The sequence below is a fragment of the Anabas testudineus genome, chromosome 18 (genome assembly GCF_900324465.2).
Source record: "Anabas testudineus chromosome 18, fAnaTes1.2, whole genome shotgun sequence".
Classification (NCBI taxonomy): Eukaryota; Metazoa; Chordata; class Actinopteri; order Anabantiformes; family Anabantidae; genus Anabas; species Anabas testudineus.
Genome location: NC_046627.1, coordinates 16,787,316 through 16,806,923, shown reverse-complemented (window position 1 = coordinate 16,806,923; position 19,608 = coordinate 16,787,316). Strand labels below are relative to the sequence as shown.

Genomic DNA, 19,608 nt, shown 5'->3' with positions numbered 1-19,608 from the left:
CAATTTGTTGATTTAAACTGAAATCAGTGACTTTATAAATATTTAATTTCCAGGGTGTAGTCCATTTTTGCAGACGTGTAATGCAGTTGTACCCTCCTCTTGAGAGCAGCTGCTACCTGATCCCACTTCCAGGGATCGAACTAAACTAAACTAAACTGATCTCACAGTTCACCAAATCTCTAAACTGCATTTGGAGACATAAGGAAGGTGTCCATGGGTTCTGAGAACCCTTGAAATAACAACACTCCCTGAAAAACTAACTTTCCTAATAATCCTAATAAATCCAAATGGTACACGTGCAACAGAATTTGAATTGCCTATTAATTCTCATCGTAAACTAGCTTTTTTACTCAAAGAAAAGAAATATAACCCTCTGAAACCAAAGTATCTTTTTATGTAGACTTGGTTCCTGCTTTGGTCTTGAAATTCTGACTAAAAATATATAATCAATTTAATAAGGTACTTTTTTCCCAGTTTGAAGCAGAGCCTTTACCACACTGTAGTTTCAAGTCACTTTATCTTTAGCCCATTCAGTGGCATCACGAGTACAACTTTAGTGCTTTAAAAAGTTTTGCATCATCGCTTGACCATTACCTGGTTGATTAATTAAATCCTTCTTTTTCCACCGACCATGATCTAGTTTAGCAAAGATCTTCTAATCTGCAGAGCTCCCTTGTGCGGTCACGTAACAGTTCATTATTGATCTCTTGAAAGTCTTCTCATGAAGCTTATTTGATTCTGGCTGACCCTGATGTATTATTTCAGAATTTGTGTTTGCCGATTGGTTCCTAAACTTGCATTAATCTTTCAGTACTTTGCGGTATTTTAGGATCAAAATGTTACAGTATATAAATATCTAGTTTTATCTTTCATCTCTGCTAGGGAGCATATAGAGTAGATTACCATATATAATGCAGAGACTAAGGTTATTTAAAAATAAAGGCCTCTAGCAAAGACACTAAAGCTGAAGCTCAGATGATGTCAGACTTTGAAATGAGTGTAAAGTTGAATCTGCCTGGCTGGCAATTTTCCATATGCGTCAGATATGTGAGAACAAACTGACACACACAAAGACAATCTGGCTTTGTGATTTCAGATGGGCGGGAGGGGTTGCGCTGGGTATCTCACAGTGTCTTCTGACCTAGAGCACATGCTGATGTGAGACATATTTGTATGATAATACAAACACTCAGGACTAAATGATCAAATCCAATTTATGAGCTCAGCTCTCTGATCAGTCGGTCACTGTCATCTTCTCTGGTGAGATCACACAGTGTTATTAGATTGCTGGTAAACAGTGAGTTCTATTGTTGCGTGACACTATGTGCACTTAATTTGAATACAAGAAGACGATTGTGTGGGTTATGTGGAAATTTACAAAACATGTGACAATTAGTGATAAACAATCTTTTATTGTAAAGCTGTGAAGCTCAGTAATAAACAGAGAGCACACTGTCCTGCTGTCCCTTCAAGATAACCCAGTTTCAACCTATTAACTAAATCTGATATTTAAAAAATATATATATTACAATATTAAAGCTACAGTGTGTAAAATATGAAATATTTAGCGACATCAAATTCAAACAAAATGTTATTACCTATGTAGATATAAAAGGCTCGTTCTAAGCTAAAGAAAATCCTATAACACAATCTTACACACTGCATCTTGTAGGACATGTTGGTTATTGGCTAGAGTCAGCTGCTAGTTAGATTAGCTTAGCATAAAGTGGGGAACGATGGGAAACGGCAAGCCATGAGTGTCATCTCTGCACATAACCAACTTAATTAACGCTTTGTTATACAAATTGAACAATGTGTTAAACCATTTGATATGAACCAGGCTAGCTGTTTTCTTTCACTTCCCAGTCGTTATGCTAAGCTAAGCTAATTTGCAGCTGCTTCTGTTTCTCAGAATGTGAAACTATTTATGCTCAGTAAATGTCTTTTGTTCCTTTGAGATTTACAAACGTCAGGTGAAATCCTCACTTTTAGCAACAATAGTGTAATACGTTTGCGTGAATGTAAATGATGTGTGTTTCTGTGTGTGTTTAGATTCGCTGGCTCCCACCTGCAGATGGAACTCCTCAGGGATGGAAGTCCAGGCAGTTCTGCTGAAGTATGTGTGAGTAACCAGGCACAAAATACTTTACTCCGGTAAATATTATGACACTGTGTTTAAACAGTGCGCCGAGCTGTTCCTAAACATAGGTCGAGAATATCGCAAGCCGGTCCTCGGTGCTCATGGCGTGTGCGTCAAGTGAGGACCTTCTTAATTCTGCTAGTTGGCGTCAAACTCAACTCACTAACGCATTAGACTGGTCGGATTCATGACTTTGCGCACAACATCACGAGGTGACGAGGTTACAGGACTCACAGGGTCGATGCTTTATCTCGGGCATCAAAGGCAGCGGGTCAAACAGAATAGACAACAAGCTCCGATGTCAGTGTTTTAATAAAACAGGAGGGATAGAGCTCAGCAAATATGACACAAAATGCTAATGTCAGCTGCTTTGATCAGTAATTTTATTATAACCAGTGGGGGAAGTCACTTAGTACATGTACTCAAGTACTGGAAAGCTAAAATGCCGGGAAGAGCTTAGAGGAATTGGTAATTCGCTAATACGAGCGCCCCCTTCAACATGATGCGTTCCTCTAGAAATATTGATCTGAGCAACTTTGAGTAAAGGAACTGAAGGACTGTTCAACAGTTCAACCACTGATTATAACTGATTATAATGTTCCATGATTCGGGGTCTCATCTTCTTACACTGAAATTCAATTAAAGGAAGTAAATCTTGTTTAAGATCATACACGCTGAGGAGGTTTTATGGAGGATGAGAAGAAGTTATTGGCTCCACACATCCGCCTCTTATTTATTATTCTTTAGGGGAAGTTTATTATTGTGCGCGCTCTCTGTACTAAAAAGTTCCACAATAAACACAGAATATTCTCCTATAATGATGTTGGTACTATACAGCAGATATTAGGGTTTGTTTGTCATTTTGTCAAACCATGGCAGGATGAAATACATTTTTTAATTTTTTGGCATTTCTGCATTATGAGAAAGTGCACAGTGGAGAATTATAAAGAAGACAGGATAGAAAGAGATGAAGGAGAATGGTGGATGTGATGCTCCAATATGTGGAATATGCTCCATGAACTACCTGGGTGCTGCCTGAAGGGCCATTTTTATGAATCTTTATTAAAAAATAATTAGCATGGGGCTTTATTCAAAATAAATTGCATATGAATTAATTTTAGTGGCGCTGCAGACAGTGCACAGAGAAGTTGGCTTCAAAAAAAGGGGCTTCGATAAGCACATGACTCAACTGTTACCACGCAGCACACATGCTCCGCTCTCTGGCTCAGACAAACTCGATGCTGTTGTGCTTGCAGGAACAAAAAAACAAAACAAAACAAAACCACAAAGCACAACAAATCCCCTGCTAGCCTGTGTATCTGTGCATGTATGTGTGTCTGCACTCGGCGCCAGTCACTCTGTCACCAGTACCCTCCCTCCAACGTCTTGGGACAGGAAGAAACATGTTCCACGGACCCCTTAGGGAGTCGGTGGCGAGCGGGTGGGTGGTGGCGATGGTAGCAAGGAGGCTAACATTCATCAGGCTGTTGATTGGTGCTAGTCCTCTGCTGTCCCCTTCCAACTCTGCATCATAGCTTTCATGTCTATTTTCATACTGCAGGAGGAAAAAAAAGCTGTTGGAGTAATTCAGTCTTTTTTAGGAGGGGGGATTTTGTCTCTGTTAGGGGGTAAAGGAGGAAGGGAGTGGAGGAGGGAAGGGCTCGGTGGAAGTAATTATTGCTCTATCAAACCAGGAGGAAGTCATTTGGCCTGGTCACTCTGCCCCACTGGATATTAGCCCCCGAGTGAAACAACAACATCCCCACATCCGGTTCACAGTGGAGGGTGAGGTGAAGCCGAGACATCCAGTCAGAATACTGTGATAATTACAGGCAGCCGCAGCAGATATAGACACATGCAACACATTCAAATTATGTAGTGTGCAGCACAAGTACATGCTTAAACAGAAGGCGTGTCAGTTTGCACAGGGAAGCACACACAAACAAAAAGATCAACAACAACAACAACAAAAAAAAAGGGGTGTTTGGGTCATCTCACTTCAGATGGTGTTTGTATGAGCTCATACGTTTTGATTTAGTCGTGCAGGTTGTGAGATTTTTTTTCGCTGAGATGTCTGCTGTCAGCCCAGGACAGTGGAAGGGAAAAGATTTGTGTTTGTGGTAGTCGCAGCATTGAGAAATTATAACCCAGCATGCAACAGTGTCTCTGGTACACTGCGAAACCACAGACCTCACTGTGAACAGTTTTCTTTGGAACCACTTTCTCCCAAAAATACACCCTAGGGAGCCAGTTCACTCTGAAGCCTGCGGATTAGGTACAACAAATTCAATTAACTCGCAACCATATGTTTGACCAACACTTGACAAATAAACATATTAATGGAAAATACATTAAGACACATATCACATACAAATATACACAAATGTACATGCAGTTTTTCTACCACCCAATCTGCTTCATGTAATTGATAACAGTTCTTTTGCAGCTCTCTGATTTAGCAGCTGTGAAAGAATAAATAGTTGTACTTAGATTTAGACATGCTTGCCACTTTCCAAAGCACATTCCTAGACTGTATTAGGATACTGTTTATCTTAATGAAGCTACTACAGCATAGTTATAAATAAATCCAAAATATAACATGTGAAAACACAATAGTTTACACATGTATATGACACATACACGTATCTCCTTAGGAAGCATTCATTTAAAAAAGACTGTATATGAATTCTTATAAAGTGTCAGTGTTGAGTTTGCATTAGTTTGCAGCCCTGACATTTCGCAGCTGTACCCGGCCGTGTGTTTTTTGGCTCTCCTTTTGTAATATTAAATGGACACAGTCAAGTTAGAAACACAGTTGCATGTGTCATGATGTGGGAAGCAACAATGGTGGTAGTTATTTGTGTAATGCGATCTGCGATGCTAGGCGCTTGCGTAACTCTTTGAAACAATTTTAGCAGCAAAACAACAAGAATAAACTCAAACTGAGGTTACAGACAGAGGCTGTGTGTGTTGCACTAGGATTGTACAGTTTGTCTGCTATTGATGGGTCGTGTGCATTAACAAAAAAAGAGCTTTTGTGCATTGTTACTCATGTTGAAGAAGAGGTCACAATGGGAATTCAGAGAAGCTTACAGCTCCTCAGTCATGGAAGGCATGTGGTTGGTCAGTGGTTGTCTTGGCATCTGAGGGATGGGGACCACTCACGGTCAGAGTATGTGGATTGACGTTAGGAAGTGGAACTGTGGGAGACTTCAGTGAGTGTGTGTGTGTGAGAACAGCTGAAAGTGAAGTAGTGTTCGGGGTCTTTAGTCATGACTGGTGGTGAGTTGTGCTAATCAGCTGTCAAAGGAAGACCCATTTTGAAAACTTCATTCATGGCAATGGCGTTTCATGCAAGTTGAAACAGGTACCCCCTCCCCCGGGCTTGACTTTTTAAACCTACTGTACTGTGAGGTTTCTGTTGTTGTAATGCACCTGCAGGCTACTCGTTCACCTGAATGTCTGTAAAGCTGAATTATATTTGACATTCAGGCTCCAGCACTGAGCTGTGTCCAAAGCCAGTCTAATAGTGGACATTAATGCTCAGTGAACTGTACAGAAAGGTAATCCGGATTTTCTGTCTGACGAGACGGGGAGTGTTGCGTGTGTAACATGCATGTTTGTGTATGTCTTGTGGAGACAAACGTGTGTAGTCGGACCGCTTTTTGGCCAATAGCCCAACAAAACAAGTGGTTCCTGTGCAGTGTTGGACTAACTCCCACTGGAGAGCCCTTCTTATGTGGAAGTGAGACCCTCAGCCCCCAACTGACATAACACAGAGGCAGATAGCATTAGCTACACCTTGGCCTGGTCCCTGCACCAGATCGAAGGCGCTAGATACATGTCGTCAGCTGCATTCATCACCGCCCAGCTCCAACAGCTATTGCTGGTATGTGAGAAACACAGCCAGGGCCTAAAGGCTTTTCTCCGGATTAAAGGGGCTTCAGATGGGGCTCTTTCCATTGCCGATCCGCACAGGTAGAGATGGATGTATTTGCAAGGTTATCTACAAATCAACCATGTTTTACATTTTAGTTTTACATTAGTAGATGTTTAAATCACAGTTTCTTAAACCTGAAGCTTGTCTGACCTACAGTTCAAAATAGAGAACAGAGTACTAAGAAGACTAAGAAAATATTCACAGTGGCGCGACTAGAAACAAGGGTTTCTTTTGCTTGAGCGATAACTTCAACATTTAATTGTTAATAAAGAATTGTATTTATTAACATTTTCTTGATGATTTATTGATCACTGAACGTTTATCACAGAATTCTTGTTGTGCAAGATCACAAGTTTATTACAACCTGTAAACCCAAAACTTGTTCTTATCAATGGCAATTAAGTCATCTAAAAAGCATTAGTAATTATTGATCATTCATTATGCAAATGCTGTCTGATTACAAATGAATCAAAGCTAGTTTATTTGATAATGATTCTTTAAATGTGCTTATAAAAGACTAACATACAGTATGTTTGGGATTTTCTGCAGTGGAAAAACAGTTTCCTGTTACATAGTAGGCAGCTTATCACTGATGCAATATATCTGGTATGTCTGGTGATAAGCTAAAATCAGGCAGTTATATTTGCTATTCAATGCAATGACTCAGTCGGGCTCTTATTTTGACAGGAATGAAAGCAGATTTGATCACAGTGATGGATTACACAGCTCCAGATTCTGCTAATCACAAAGAAAAGAATGAAAACCAGAGAAACACATTCCACTTTCTAAAACACAGCAGTACGTTTTAGTAGGGGTGCAAAGTTTGAGGTGTTTTATAGTAAATGAATCGATGGTGGAGAGACAGCAATGTACTGTCTCCCTTGTTATATTTGCAGCACCGAGCTGGGACATTTGCTACATGAAGGCTCGCCGAATTCAAAACAAAATCATTGCACACGTTCATGAGAAACCGGGCCGCATTCTCAAACACCACTTGTTTACCCTATCTCATATTATGCGCCTGGGCTGAGTTATTGGATGTAACACATTAAGCCTGCATATCACTAAACCCCCTCCTGATCTGCAAAGACATGTTCAATGATCAACCCAATCTTTAACCTTGGTGTCTCAGCCAGAACAAATACTGTGGTCTGGAAGTATGCATCGCATCAGCTTAGCCAAGCGACTGTACAGCGCATCGATTCCCTCATCCTTGACTGAACGCGCAACAGGGCATTAGCTAGGCCAGCCGTACCCCCAGCGGAAAACGCGCTGTTGTCTGAACGGGGGGAGCAGTTCCCAACTTGTCCCCTGCCTGTCTCTCTCCTTCTGTCTCTTAAGGTCATGTTTAGTTTACTAATTGTTTATTGTTCCAAAGAACCCGGGTCACTGTGGTCTCCAAGAGATGTCTATTTTTAGTGATACATCTGGGGGTGGGTGAGTTGGGTCGGAGGGTTGACCTTTCTCTACAGTCTGCTGGTGGCGGGGTTGTGGTGCATCATGGGATCATGGGAGATTTGGTTGTCAGGCAGAAGTTCAACATAAGTATTGAAACCAATAGTCAGCTGACGTCGTTTGTCACAGCTAATCTTCAGGAAATTTGAAAAACAACCTCTGAAGTCAAAAGGAGTTCTAAACGTATGGGTGCGTGCATGAGAATATAGTTTATTGCCTCTATAATACCTCTAAGAACGTCACCTTAGTACTTATGGCTTTACATTTTAACACGTAACAAGCCTCTCATATGGAGTTTACCAGACACTTTCAAGTTCCTTTATTGGAAAATATATGGTTGATTGTTTTTTGGAGGTTGGCACACATACTGAACGAGTGATATCTTGGCCCCGGCTGCAGCGGTTTTGAACACTCTTGTTTTAACTGGTCTCTTTTTAGTCCCCCCGACTGCCCGAGCATGCCAGCAATATCATACTCTGCTGACGGCCATGCTCATCACAGATGTACTTCTCATAAGAATCGTAAGAAATCAGGAGATCCTGTCTGGTTTGAGGGGAAATCAGGCAAAACTGGCAACGTGTAACAAAAAAAGAACACTTGTGAAGTTTGTTCACGTGAGTCAAACTCTTTGTTTTTGTTTGTTGTTTGTTTGTGCTCAGGTTCCTGATGTGTGATGGTGGCCGTGGCCGGCTGTGACGGGCGTTGCTGATTGCCTCTCGTGTTCAGTTAGAAACCAGGAGAACTGACCTGGCTCCAGCCTCTGGAGCAGCGAACCGTCGGTGAGTTTGCGCCTCTGCTCAGACGCTCACCATTATTGATCCCAACAGGCGAGGACGAAAGGTGTAAATCTCACCTCGCCACCGAAGCGGGGGGGGGGTCGCGTCTGAAAGTGTAGATTTCTGTATCAGACGGTATCGCGCTGCCAAAGACTTCTGCTGGAATGAACATAAGTGCGCCAAGCTGTATTGACAGCGTGTCAGCTTTCATCTGTGTTAGTTTCAGCTTTTTTTGCTCAACGGAAAATGTTTTGAAAACAGACCCAGAATTCCACAATTAGATATTTGTGGGAGAGAAGTGTGTGTGGTCTTGGCATCGTGTAGTTTGCACGTGCAATTTAAAGGGGTGTGTGAGTGTGTTTGTGTCGCGCAGCAGTTCCACACGATCCCCTGTGTTTTCATTACTGTACAAGGTTAGCGTGTGGTGACCATGGCAACCTCACACCTTTTCTTTGTATCCCCCTTTTCTCTCTCTCTCAGGCAGCAGCAGCCTCATGGGCCTCAGGACATACTAGACCCCAGCCTCCATCACACATCGAGCCCCTCTTCCACCGCCCTCCCCAAAGTCCCTCCAACTCTCTCTCTCTCTCTCTTTCTCTTTCTTTTTTTTTTATACTGTTACATACTCAAGATTTACCGGCAGCGCTTTGGCTTCACCTCCTCTCATACCTACGTGAATGGTACTGGGCACGCATGACGAAGGCGCACACCCCCTTAGTTTACCAGTCGACTGTCTAACTCTTGCTCTGCAGTCTGTACATGCAAGTGTCAAGACACTAACCAAAGGAGTGCGAAACGCATTTTTTATGCAGCCATGTTGCAAAGCCTGACGTTTGGCGGTGTGGCTTAAGCGCTGTTGGATAATGTTATTATATGACTATAATTATTACTATTCTGTATATCATTCATATTAATGTTATTATGATTATAAAATACATGTCGAAGCATGACTTTGCAAAAAACAAAACGACTAAAAAAAAAAAGACAATGCTGTACATTTTTAGATATTTTAAAGAAATACAAAAAGGTATTTTTGTAATCAAGACGATGTTTGAAATGGTTCTGTTTGATTGGTTTATGTCGTGCTAAAGTATGTGAGGAACTTTCATATGTTTTTACACATTTTTTTTTGGCCCGTCCTGTTTTGTGCCATTATACGATGGTAGGTCGCTCTGCTATTCCAAAGCAGTCTTGTTGGTTTGCTCTCGTCTTTTTCTACATACTGTGTGGGTTTAGGTTTGCTCATATGTATCTGTGTGTTGTCTTTACCCAGTGAAGCAAACATACGAGTCCTTTTGTCTGACTCCACTGAGCAGTGTCTGTGAACGCTGAGTGACAAAAACACACCTGATCCGGCTCACTATTTTTCAGTTTAAGGTAATCAGATGTGTTTAAAAGAGGCGCTGACAGGAATAAGCCATCGTTGGTGAAGGTACAGTGACCCCCAGAGACTGCAATACACAGCAAACTGAGCCCTGCTATAATTAGGAACTTGCTCCTTTATAGTGTAGCAAGGGGACGGCACAGTATAAGAAACAAAAAGACCAAAAGCATCCGTCGTACACTGGAGAGCTATCTAGGCTAGTGGAGTTATTCCGTTTTTTGACTGCTTTGTAGTCCTCAATCTGATTTCTTATGAAGTATGACATTATTTTTGCTGCATGTCTCTTTTGGTGTCACTCCAAAAGAGCCACTCCGCATCTGAAAGGATATTCACTTTAAGCAATTTGTCTCTTTCGTCTATTTTTAGGAAGACCACGTGATTCAACCTGCTTTTGTAAATTTTGATTTTACATGTTAATGATTGGAGTGGTGTGGGGAAGAAAAAAAAATACAAGCCTTTTGTAATCTTGTGTATTCTGGACCTGCAATAACGTCTTTGCTGTAGACATATCATCAAGTGATCATATTTCTGTGACATTTTGATGCCAGAATTCACGTTCACGCCGCATTTGTACAAAAAACAAAATGCGATTCTTGTACTTTCCTGATGAGGCCAGGTCACATTTCACAGTGATGTGATGTCGAAAACCGAAGTAAGAAAACAATAATCCTCCCTGTAATGTTGCCCGAGTGCGTACAATCATATTGGACTGGTTGAATCATATAGTCAGTGTTTGTAATGAATAATAATAATAATATGCATCATATCAACTGATTTTCTGAAGCAGTTTTTGCTTTTACAGATATTTTTAAAGCCGAGTGTGGCATCAAATTTATTAGAACAAGTATTTATAAGGTGTGTCTGTGTGTGTGTTTTTATGGGTATTGCGTTTTTAAAGGTCATAGAAGATGCCCATCATATAATTCATTGTAAGTATTATTGTAAGTTTAATTGTATATTCATTTGGTAATTTTTCTAGAGCTTCTTATTTGTGTTTATATCTGACTGATTGGAACATACTGTGTGTGATAGATAAATGCTGTTTTACCTACATAATTCACTGTGAAATTCAGAGAAAAACATGCTCTTTGAATGAATGGATCTTTTTGTGCTTTGCCAGCAGTACGGTACAGATGTTCCTGGAAGTTAATACGATAATGATGATGATGATGATCCCTCCTTTTTGTCAATGCAAAAATACTCCTTTTCTTGTTTCAGTATACCGTGTGCGTACCTGTGTGTTCTGTGCATGTTCACGGCATGTGTGTGTGCTTTTGTTTTATTAAAGCATAGAGTACTGTCAATATGTACGTACTTTAGCCGCTGTAAGGAGAAACTGTATTTCAGTGAATTGCAGAGGTTGTTTGTTTGAAACCAAAAAAAAAAAAAGAGGAAACGATCAAAATGAGAAGTTTTTATGAAAATGTTAAATGAAGACATTTCAGGCCATATGCCATTAAAGATTGATGTCATCCTTGCTCTCATGTTTACATTTTTTTATTTTGGTTTAAATATATATTTTTAAACTAGGCACACAGGTGTGAACCTGCACCAAACCACGTGTACAAAGTACACAAAATCAGTACTAATACTGGAATACGGGGTACTCCACTGCAAGTAGAAGTACTCTTTATTTTTATTTTTATTATGTATTTAAGTACATACAGTACATTTTACTTATAGTACAAAAGTAAAATTAATCCACTAAGAAAACTGTGTATTTTAAACAATGTCAAATTAGATGCTGTTGATAACATAAATGTATTTCAGACATTCTAACATAACAGCATGGAGGTTGTTTAGGTTTGAAATTCAGTTTGACAAACTGTCAAAGATGAAAATGATGTTGTGACAGCGGATTCATCCATAAATGATGTTTATGAGAATCTAAACCTGGAGCTAGTAACTAATGCTGTTAAAATAAACGTAGTGGAGTAAGTATTTTCCTTTGATTTGTAGGGGAGTAGAAACTTGAAAAGGAAATACTCTGGTGAAGTACAGTATTTGAGTAAATGTACTTAGTTAGCTTACTGATTACATCATCAGATAAAACTGTTAAATACTAAAAATGTCAGGCTAAACACGCTGAGTGAGAACACGTGTTAAACAATAACAAGATGAAAGTCTGTCTAGTCATTTTTCAGTGTATATACTCAGCATATGGATGGTTTACTTACTGTGCTGCTTTATCTTGGTGGCTAGCTGAACACTCGCTCAACATGTGCACAAGTGTCTAGAGACGACCACTCAGCCTTGTTAGTCCTAGTGGCCATTCACAGTACTGCAATTAAAACTGTGGCCCCCAAACTTTTACACATGCTAGTCTTTTTTTTTTCAGACCTTACATCCTAATCTCGCGTCCACACCCTGAGTGGGACCACACGACCAGGGCCATCAAGTAAAACACTAAGGTCTTTTTCAAACCCACTGCGCTCTGAAACCCATTGTTTCCAACCGTTTGCCAAGTGCGCCGAGCAAAACACACAATCACGCACACCTCTTATCAAAAAGCCCTTAATGCAAATGTGCAGTTGACCACACAACACAGAGGCTCATTCCCAAAACAAGTCATTTTCATTGACTCTGTTTACTAGTTTGCAAACCCCAGTGCTAGTGTTAGCTCAGCTGCCTTCATCCGGTCACATGAACCAAACCCTGGCATGTTGTTACAGTCCCAGGAGTGTGTTTGGCCACATGATGTATTCAGTTAAGTTAGCACACCCCCATGGATGTATCCATGTCCACTCCCCTCCATGCTCTACTGATATTACAGACAAACACACACGAATTAGACTAGTGGTCCCCCTGCACATTCATGGTCTCATTTCACTATCAAATAAGGAAACTTATAAATTATTATCTATTTAATAGATAAAAGATAAAGACTGACAACTGATTGATAAGTATGTTTAGTCAGTGTTGAGGCTCCATATTAAGTCAAGTTAAAAAACACAGAAATCCATCTGCGTGAAGCTCATTTCCTCTTCTTCTGTCACACTTGTCACTGGATAACACCTCCCCCACTTTCCCAGGAGGCCATCAAAACATGACGTGGGATCCTTTAAAATGGTTTGTGTGCCATGGGAGCTGCAGACCTCTCTTTGCCCTCTATAAGAATAGCCCACCAAACCCAGAGGCTGGCTACTCCTGAGACAGAGGCCACAGCCAATTTAGGTTCTCCATTTGCCTCCGCTCTCTTCTGTCTGCTCAGTCACGCCAGGTGGCTCACACCAGCTTCTCACATGACACACGCTCGTCCGTGCCCCTGGGGGGGGTTGCTCACGCAGGGTGTCGGAGCAGAATAAAATGGGAGGTACAAGTGTTTATGTGTGCACAGGCATGGGAAGACATTCATGTGGGTGCATAAATGCATACGCCCAGCCGGCAACACTTTCTAATGGTGTTACTCCCTTTGACGAGTCCATTAAAGAGGTGTTTCTCTCCACTTTCACTCGTTCTCTTCAGACGTCCTTAGCGAAGGGTGTCTGTATTTTTACTGCAGCTGAGTGGTCAAAACTGCAGTTCAATTAAATACCTCCTGGTTCTCGGCTTTAGATTTACTACTTGGACGTCAGGACCTGTATTTCATTCCTCTTTCAGTGTTGCTTGGTTTGCCTCAGTAAAACGCTGCCCACTGCTTTCTGCAATAGACAGTCGTGATATGTTATCACACATGGTTACAGATAGTACCTGAGGAGTCACTGATCCATTAACCCTGCTCACCTTGACTTGTGTCCTTAAAGTGAATCAATATCTAGTTGTGAGCCATCAACGGTGTGTGCATGATATATTTAGAAAGTGTATTTTCACCTATTTAATGGATCACTTTAGAGGCCTTCAAAAAAAAAAAATATTACTCACTAATCTAGTAAAGAATATTCAAAAAAGGAGAAGTACTCAGATCTTCAGTAAAAGTGGCACAGTTACGAAGAAACGTCCTACATTCAAAATAATGTTAAAAATACAAATATATTAGCTCAGAAAGTACCAAAAATAAAAGTTCTCTTTACTGTCTTTTTAATAAACATTAATGAACATTATATGTTTGGATCTTATAAATGTGTTAATCGGTTTGAGGATGCAACTTTTATTGATGGAGCTTGTGATTATTACAAATTCTGTATTATTAATCCGATTCTGATAACTATCAATTGAATGTGCTGGAGTAAAAGTGTGGTGTTTGCCTCTGAAATGTGGTGATGTCTCAGTGTTAAATAGCGGAGAATGTAAATACTCAAAGCAGAAATACCTGAGTAGATATAGGCCTACATAGTTACGTGCATGCTGTATGTCCATGCTAGTAAGTCTTGTCTACACTGAGGTACTAATACCAACCTAATACCAAGCATTGTTTATGCTATGACTCCGTAGGCACGATGCTAGTATGATAATCTGGACCACATTGTCAATATTAGTGTAGAGAGTTAGCACTAGCACAATGCTAACATGTTAATGTTTAGTAGAAATAACCTGGATTATTTTCTAGTTTAGTGGGTTAGCATGCAAACGTGTTGCTAAACACAAAATACACCCAGGGATGATGGAAAGATAATTGCAGGTATTTAATTATAAACCAGTGTTGCAGTGGATTTAAATTTTAACCAGCCAGATATTTACTTGGTATTACAAGTTATGCAATGCAAAATTTGTGAACCAAGTTTATCAGATACTAGCACTAGACTAGACTTTTCTTTTTTTATAAAGCTACTACTACTACTACTGATACACTGAGCTCCTCTCCTCTGTCCATTCAAATGCCACCATTAACTTTCTCTCTCTTGTAGTTGCGCTTCCTCCTCTCTGTTCTCCTCTCCAGGTATCCTCGGCCTTGGAGCTGTATATCTCCAGTTTCCAGTTGCTGGCCCTGTTATTGTCTTTTGTTGCCTGCTCTTCTGTTCTCTCTCCTCTTTCCACTCACACCATCCGGTCGAGGCAGATGGCCGCCCACCCTGAGCCTGTTTTTTTTTCCTCTAAAGAGAGTTTTCCCTCTCCACTGTTGCCTAAACCTTGCTCAAATGGGATTGATGGGGTTTCTTTGTTATTTTCTATACAATTATACACTGTAAAGTGCCTAAAGATGACCTCTGGTGTAATTTGGCACTATACAAATAAAACTGAATTGAACTGAATTGAAAGAAATAGCACTGGAGACTATTTCAGTTTGAACCACAAATGTCAACCTCTTGGTGGCGCTAAACCAAAAGTCATTACATGTGTCTGGGAATCATGTGAACTGTCAGATTTTTCATCATTCATCGTGTAGATGTTTTTCTCACAGTCATCCTGATGTACCGTTGGGATTCTGAAGAATTTCATGGCAGTCAAGCCGATTGCTATTGAGATAGGTCATTCTCTTGGATACAGATATTTGAGCGTGTTTATTAGCGGCTAGCAAGGCTAAAAATAGGCATGATTGTGTACAGAAGAAATGTATTGAGCTCTCACAAAGAGAAATCTCCTGTCAGTCTGCAATCAGCTATTTAATTTAAGGCACCAATTAAAAAGATCCAACAAGGCTTAAGGAAAAAACTAAATCCTATCCTGTTAATCATCTTTTAATAGCTCAGATCTATCATCACAACAGCGCCTCCGAACCTACAAGGCTGGTAAAGGTCTGAGCGGGTACATTGGTCTTAATCTTAAATAATTCCCAGCTCTCTGGAGATACAGTTCTCATCACTGACTAAGTGGTGACTCATCATCCAGCAGCCTGCACAGTCTGCACAGTCATTGTCTAAACAGTGAATGGCCTAAAAGTGGGCTTGTTTCTTCTTGGAAACATCGGCCAACCAAAAGCCCAGACACTCCTTGGTGTCTTTTATGACGGTTACGCGTTCAGATAAGCCGGCGACTTCAGAGTGAGTCAGTGAATTTGATTTTAACAGCAGGGGCGCATGGGAGTGTGAGGAGGGGTTTTTCTTTGTGCACTGTCCTCTCCGAGCTCCCCTTGTCCTCAGTGTGGTCTCTCCACACCTCTCTCACTGTTTGTCCACCTCCTCCTCCTACCCTCTCATCCACGGCCTCCACCTCCCTTGGGTGGGCCCCTGCGCTAGTCTCACAGCAATCAAAACACTCAAGGTTAACCCTCCCACTGCTTTCCGGTCTCTCACTGGTTCCATGTTGCTATCGTCCACGCTTTGACTCCAGATAAGCGCACAGAGACGTTGTTTTAATCTTTTGAGTTAAGATCTAATAATCACGTATGTGTGTGTGTGTGTGTGTGTGTGTGTGTGTGTGTGTGTGTGTGAAAAAGCAGGGTGTGTGTCATATGATAACTTTACGAAGGATGACATCATAGAATGACAGAGGCCTTTTCTCTCAGAAAATAAAGAGCTCCACAGCGCCACCCAGTGGTCATAATAAGAGGTTGCAGCATCCATCTACAGTGTGTCACCCTGTTCACCTACTTGGTGCATATTTTGATGTGGTGCTTGGTAAATTCCGACTTAATGTGTGTTTGTTATGCTCCAAATTGAATGATTATACACTGAATACGCACAATATTAAACCATTTTTCAATAAAAACAATGAGAACCCAGGTAGATTGTACATTTACCCAGATAACTCAATGCAACGACTGTAGCAGTGTTCTTCCTAAATGCAAATTGGAAAAAGATGTTTTGCTTGGTTTACATACCTTGAGCTGCAGTGCGTGGAGCGTACACTGGACATAACCACAATCTTATTAAAAGTATTACTACTTTGAACTTTTAAAAACGACTCCCACCTATACATTTTTTCTTGCACTAGAATCTGCAGGCTCACAGCCTCTGTGGGGTGTCAGAGGACTTCGCAGCCCGACCCGTTCAAAGCAGCCCTGTCTGTGCCAGATTAGCCCTGTTCACCCTGGGCTTGCACTTCTATGAAAGAGAGTGTCACTCAGGGCTCGGCAGGGGGGCTGCAATCGATTGATGCTAGACGTCATGTTAGGCTGCTGCTCTGTGGGGATCATAACACTTTTACTGTTTAATAGTGACTGTGAGAATTCATGTTTTTATTCTTCACTGCATTTGTTTTTCACACTTCCTGGCTGAAATGAGATTCCATATTTTTTACTCAACCTTAATACAAACATACCAGGGGAACTTCTCATCTTTAGATGATGATAAGTTCTGCAACAGATTCTATCAAAAAAAATAAAAATAAAAAAATCTCCATAAGTAACATGATCAGTAACTGTGAGGTAAAAGCTGTCACACGTCGCCCTCTTGTGACCAGAGAGGCTTCGTACAGTTAAACTCTCCATTTCTTTTCTTTCCACTGCTGAAAACCAAACAAGGAGACATCAGACCGAGCACATGACAGAACAAGGCCCTGTCCTGTCATCATGTGATCTGAGTAAAATCAGGCTAAATAAGAGAGAGTTTGAGTTTGAAAACATGTGATAATGGGACATTATCTCAGGAACCTTCTTATCAAGGCTGTGATAATGATGCTCATTAAACGCAATCACTGAGACATGATCTTTGCACATAATCAGGACTTGATAACTGTTGACACACTTGGCCTGGAGGCAACTCGGCAACTTCACTTGCAACTCTGTAGCCTCACTTTGGACTTTGATAATAAATTTACCAAGCTCCATTCACGTTTAACACAATGCACAGATTCCCCATTCACTAACTTGTGTAAAGAACAACACCAATAATAAACTCATGTGAGACATTAGGTTGCTTTATTGTTATAGACATTACAATATATATATAAAAAAACATTAGTGCAAGTGGACTTATTTCCCTAATGGTTAGAAGAATCTAACAGTTTTCATGTTGTCTACGTTGATTAGTGGCTGATTTTATTACAACACGTGTGGAACTAAATGCTAAATGCTGTTAAAGGTGGAGTCAAGCTGTTGGATACATCTATAAATTACAGAAAGCATCGTTTCTCTTGTTTTATCTGAACTGATTTTCAGACATTCATTTGTAATATCTTTGCCCCCATGATAAAATGGAGACAGAAGAACTTGTATTGGCCACAAATATTTCCAGAAACAACAGACCTGTAGCTTCAGACAATCCACAAACACGTGAACAGTTTTCATTGGAACTACGTTGTACTAATGAAATAGTTCCTGTGAAAACCGTTACAGCATTGTCTCGTGGATTATCCCGAGCAATGAGGACAGGTTGATGACATTTTTCAACGCACGGTGAAACACAAACAAAACCTCATTCATCTCCATTGTAGGATGGAGGCAGGGAAATCAGAGAGGACGTCTGAAAACCTGTGAGAATAAAACCCAAACAACAGTGAGAGAATATGTTTTATAGTCATTTAGCTGAAGCAGCCATTAAAATGCTATATTTTCTCTGTCATATTGAAACTAAGGTGCAGTTTGGTTGTTTTTCGCTTGTTCGTCCACTTTGTTTCAAGTAATCATGAGTTGTTTTGTGTGTGTGTTTGTGCATTTGGCTCCATATTTACTTGAAGTACATTCCCACATGAATATGCTTGACTTGGTCGCGTCCTATTTGTCAGAAGGAAACACATACTAATTTACATTGTGTCATCTATATAAAAATAAAATATGATCTTTACACTCCAGGTTAGTGCTTCTTGAAAATCCTCTTAGCATCTACTCCTTCGTAGCTGTAACTCTGTAGGGAGGAGACAAAGGTGCGTTACTTGGAAGACACATGCTGAAAGAAAACTTGAATTATCATACAGCATCGCAGCTTTAACTAAGGGATCGATGAGATGCATCTAAAGCCAACTGACCTGGACGAGCTCTCCTCCCACCAGAGCTCTCGTGGTGGTCAGGACCTTGTTGTTGTCTTTCCTGGTGAATTTACCTTTCAGCGTGTCGCCCTCCAGCTCCCACGTACCCTGCAGTTACAGTTTGTGAGAGAAACTCTGCTTACGTTGTGTTGCAGCTGTGTCTATTTGCCAAGTTTCACTCTCACTATTTTGTCATTGTAGATTAGTTTTTCCACATTCGTTTAACTCTCGTTGCAGCAACCACATATCCACAGTAGAGTACTTCTTCACTGGAACTTTTCCATCATTAGTTTTAGTTGGCCTGGTTTGCATTTTCCTCATTTGCTCGCCATCAATCTTTAAAATAAGCCCCCTTTTCTGCATTTGCTGCTGTTGGTTTAATATTGTCCGAACCACATTAGGGTACTCACTGAGACTTCAGTGCCATCAGCCAGGCTGTAATCGAAAGGGACACCCAGGGTGAAGTTGATGTCTTTGGTGCGAAAGGTGCTGGACTCTTTGATGTGAAACGTGTCCCCGGTCTGCTCGATGACAAGCTTCAGGTTGTCGTGTTCTGCCAGCTTGCGCTTCATGACGTTAATGCCTTGTTGCACAGGAAGAATGTGGAAGTATGTAGCTGGTTTGCTGCCATCAAAGTGATGTATTGAAATCTACTTTATCTAAGCTTTTATTTTGAAGTTTGCTTAATTTAGTTTAACTCTACTTTAGCTTCTGCTAGTGCCAAAAAAAAACACCTCACTGCCTTGTGTAACATTCATACATCAAACCACATTGAACTACAGTGAAACACTTTTCTCACACTCACCCATTTGCTCCATGAACTTCTCATAGTTCTCGCTGCGGTCGACCTTCCAGGATCCATTGAACGCCATGGCTGCAGACTTGTCGGGCTGAAGGCAGCTGGGAATGAAGCACTACCAGACCGTGGGACTGCGAATGCCCATTGGCCTTCATTTATATACACTGTCACCACCCCCACCCAAGCCTCCCCTCCCTCAGGCTGGCATGGAAGATGCTCTCCTTTATCTCTCTGATTATCTGCCTGCTGATGTGGCCGTTTAAAGACTGTATCAAATGTAGGCCGATGGCCTCACGACCTCGAGGATACGCTGATAAATAACTGGAGGGCAACTCCCCTGTGAATCTGGCAGAGCTGAACACTGTGTCACTGTTCTGCAGGAGAAAAAAAAAA

The 19,608-nt window shown here is 40.9% G+C and overlaps 2 protein-coding genes across 5 annotated transcripts in view; one reads left to right on the top strand and one right to left on the bottom strand.

Annotated features, from left to right (window-relative positions):
• LOC113157309 (RNA-binding protein with multiple splicing-like) overlaps positions 1-11,174 on the top strand; it is a 30,463-nt gene extending 19,289 nt beyond the window's left edge. Inside the window, exons 6-8 of one of the 4 annotated variants that reach the window (XR_003298443.1) lie at positions 2,053-2,116; positions 8,195-8,314; positions 8,792-11,174. Coding sequence is in view for 2 of the 4 variants with exons in the window: in XM_026352727.1 (XP_026208512.1) it covers positions 2,053-2,115 (63 nt within the window). In the remaining 2 variants the exon portion in view is untranslated. Of the gene's footprint in view, positions 1-2,052; positions 2,123-8,194; positions 8,315-8,791 lie in introns of those variants that run through there. The other 3 variants (XR_003298442.1, XM_026352727.1, XM_026352728.1) reach the window with 3 other exon arrangements.
• A 6,174-nt stretch (positions 11,175-17,348) lies between these two features.
• Positions 17,349-19,379, bottom strand: LOC113157172 (fatty acid-binding protein, intestinal-like). Its single transcript, XM_026352486.1, has 4 exons — positions 19,222-19,379; positions 18,827-18,999; positions 18,417-18,524; positions 17,349-18,295 (listed from the first exon to the last, which is right to left on the bottom strand). The coding sequence occupies exons 1-4, from the start codon at positions 19,286-19,288 to the stop codon at positions 18,245-18,247; spliced, it is 399 nt and encodes a 132-aa protein (XP_026208271.1). The 5' UTR covers positions 19,289-19,379; the 3' UTR covers positions 17,349-18,244.
• Positions 19,380-19,608: the final 229 nt, after the last annotated feature.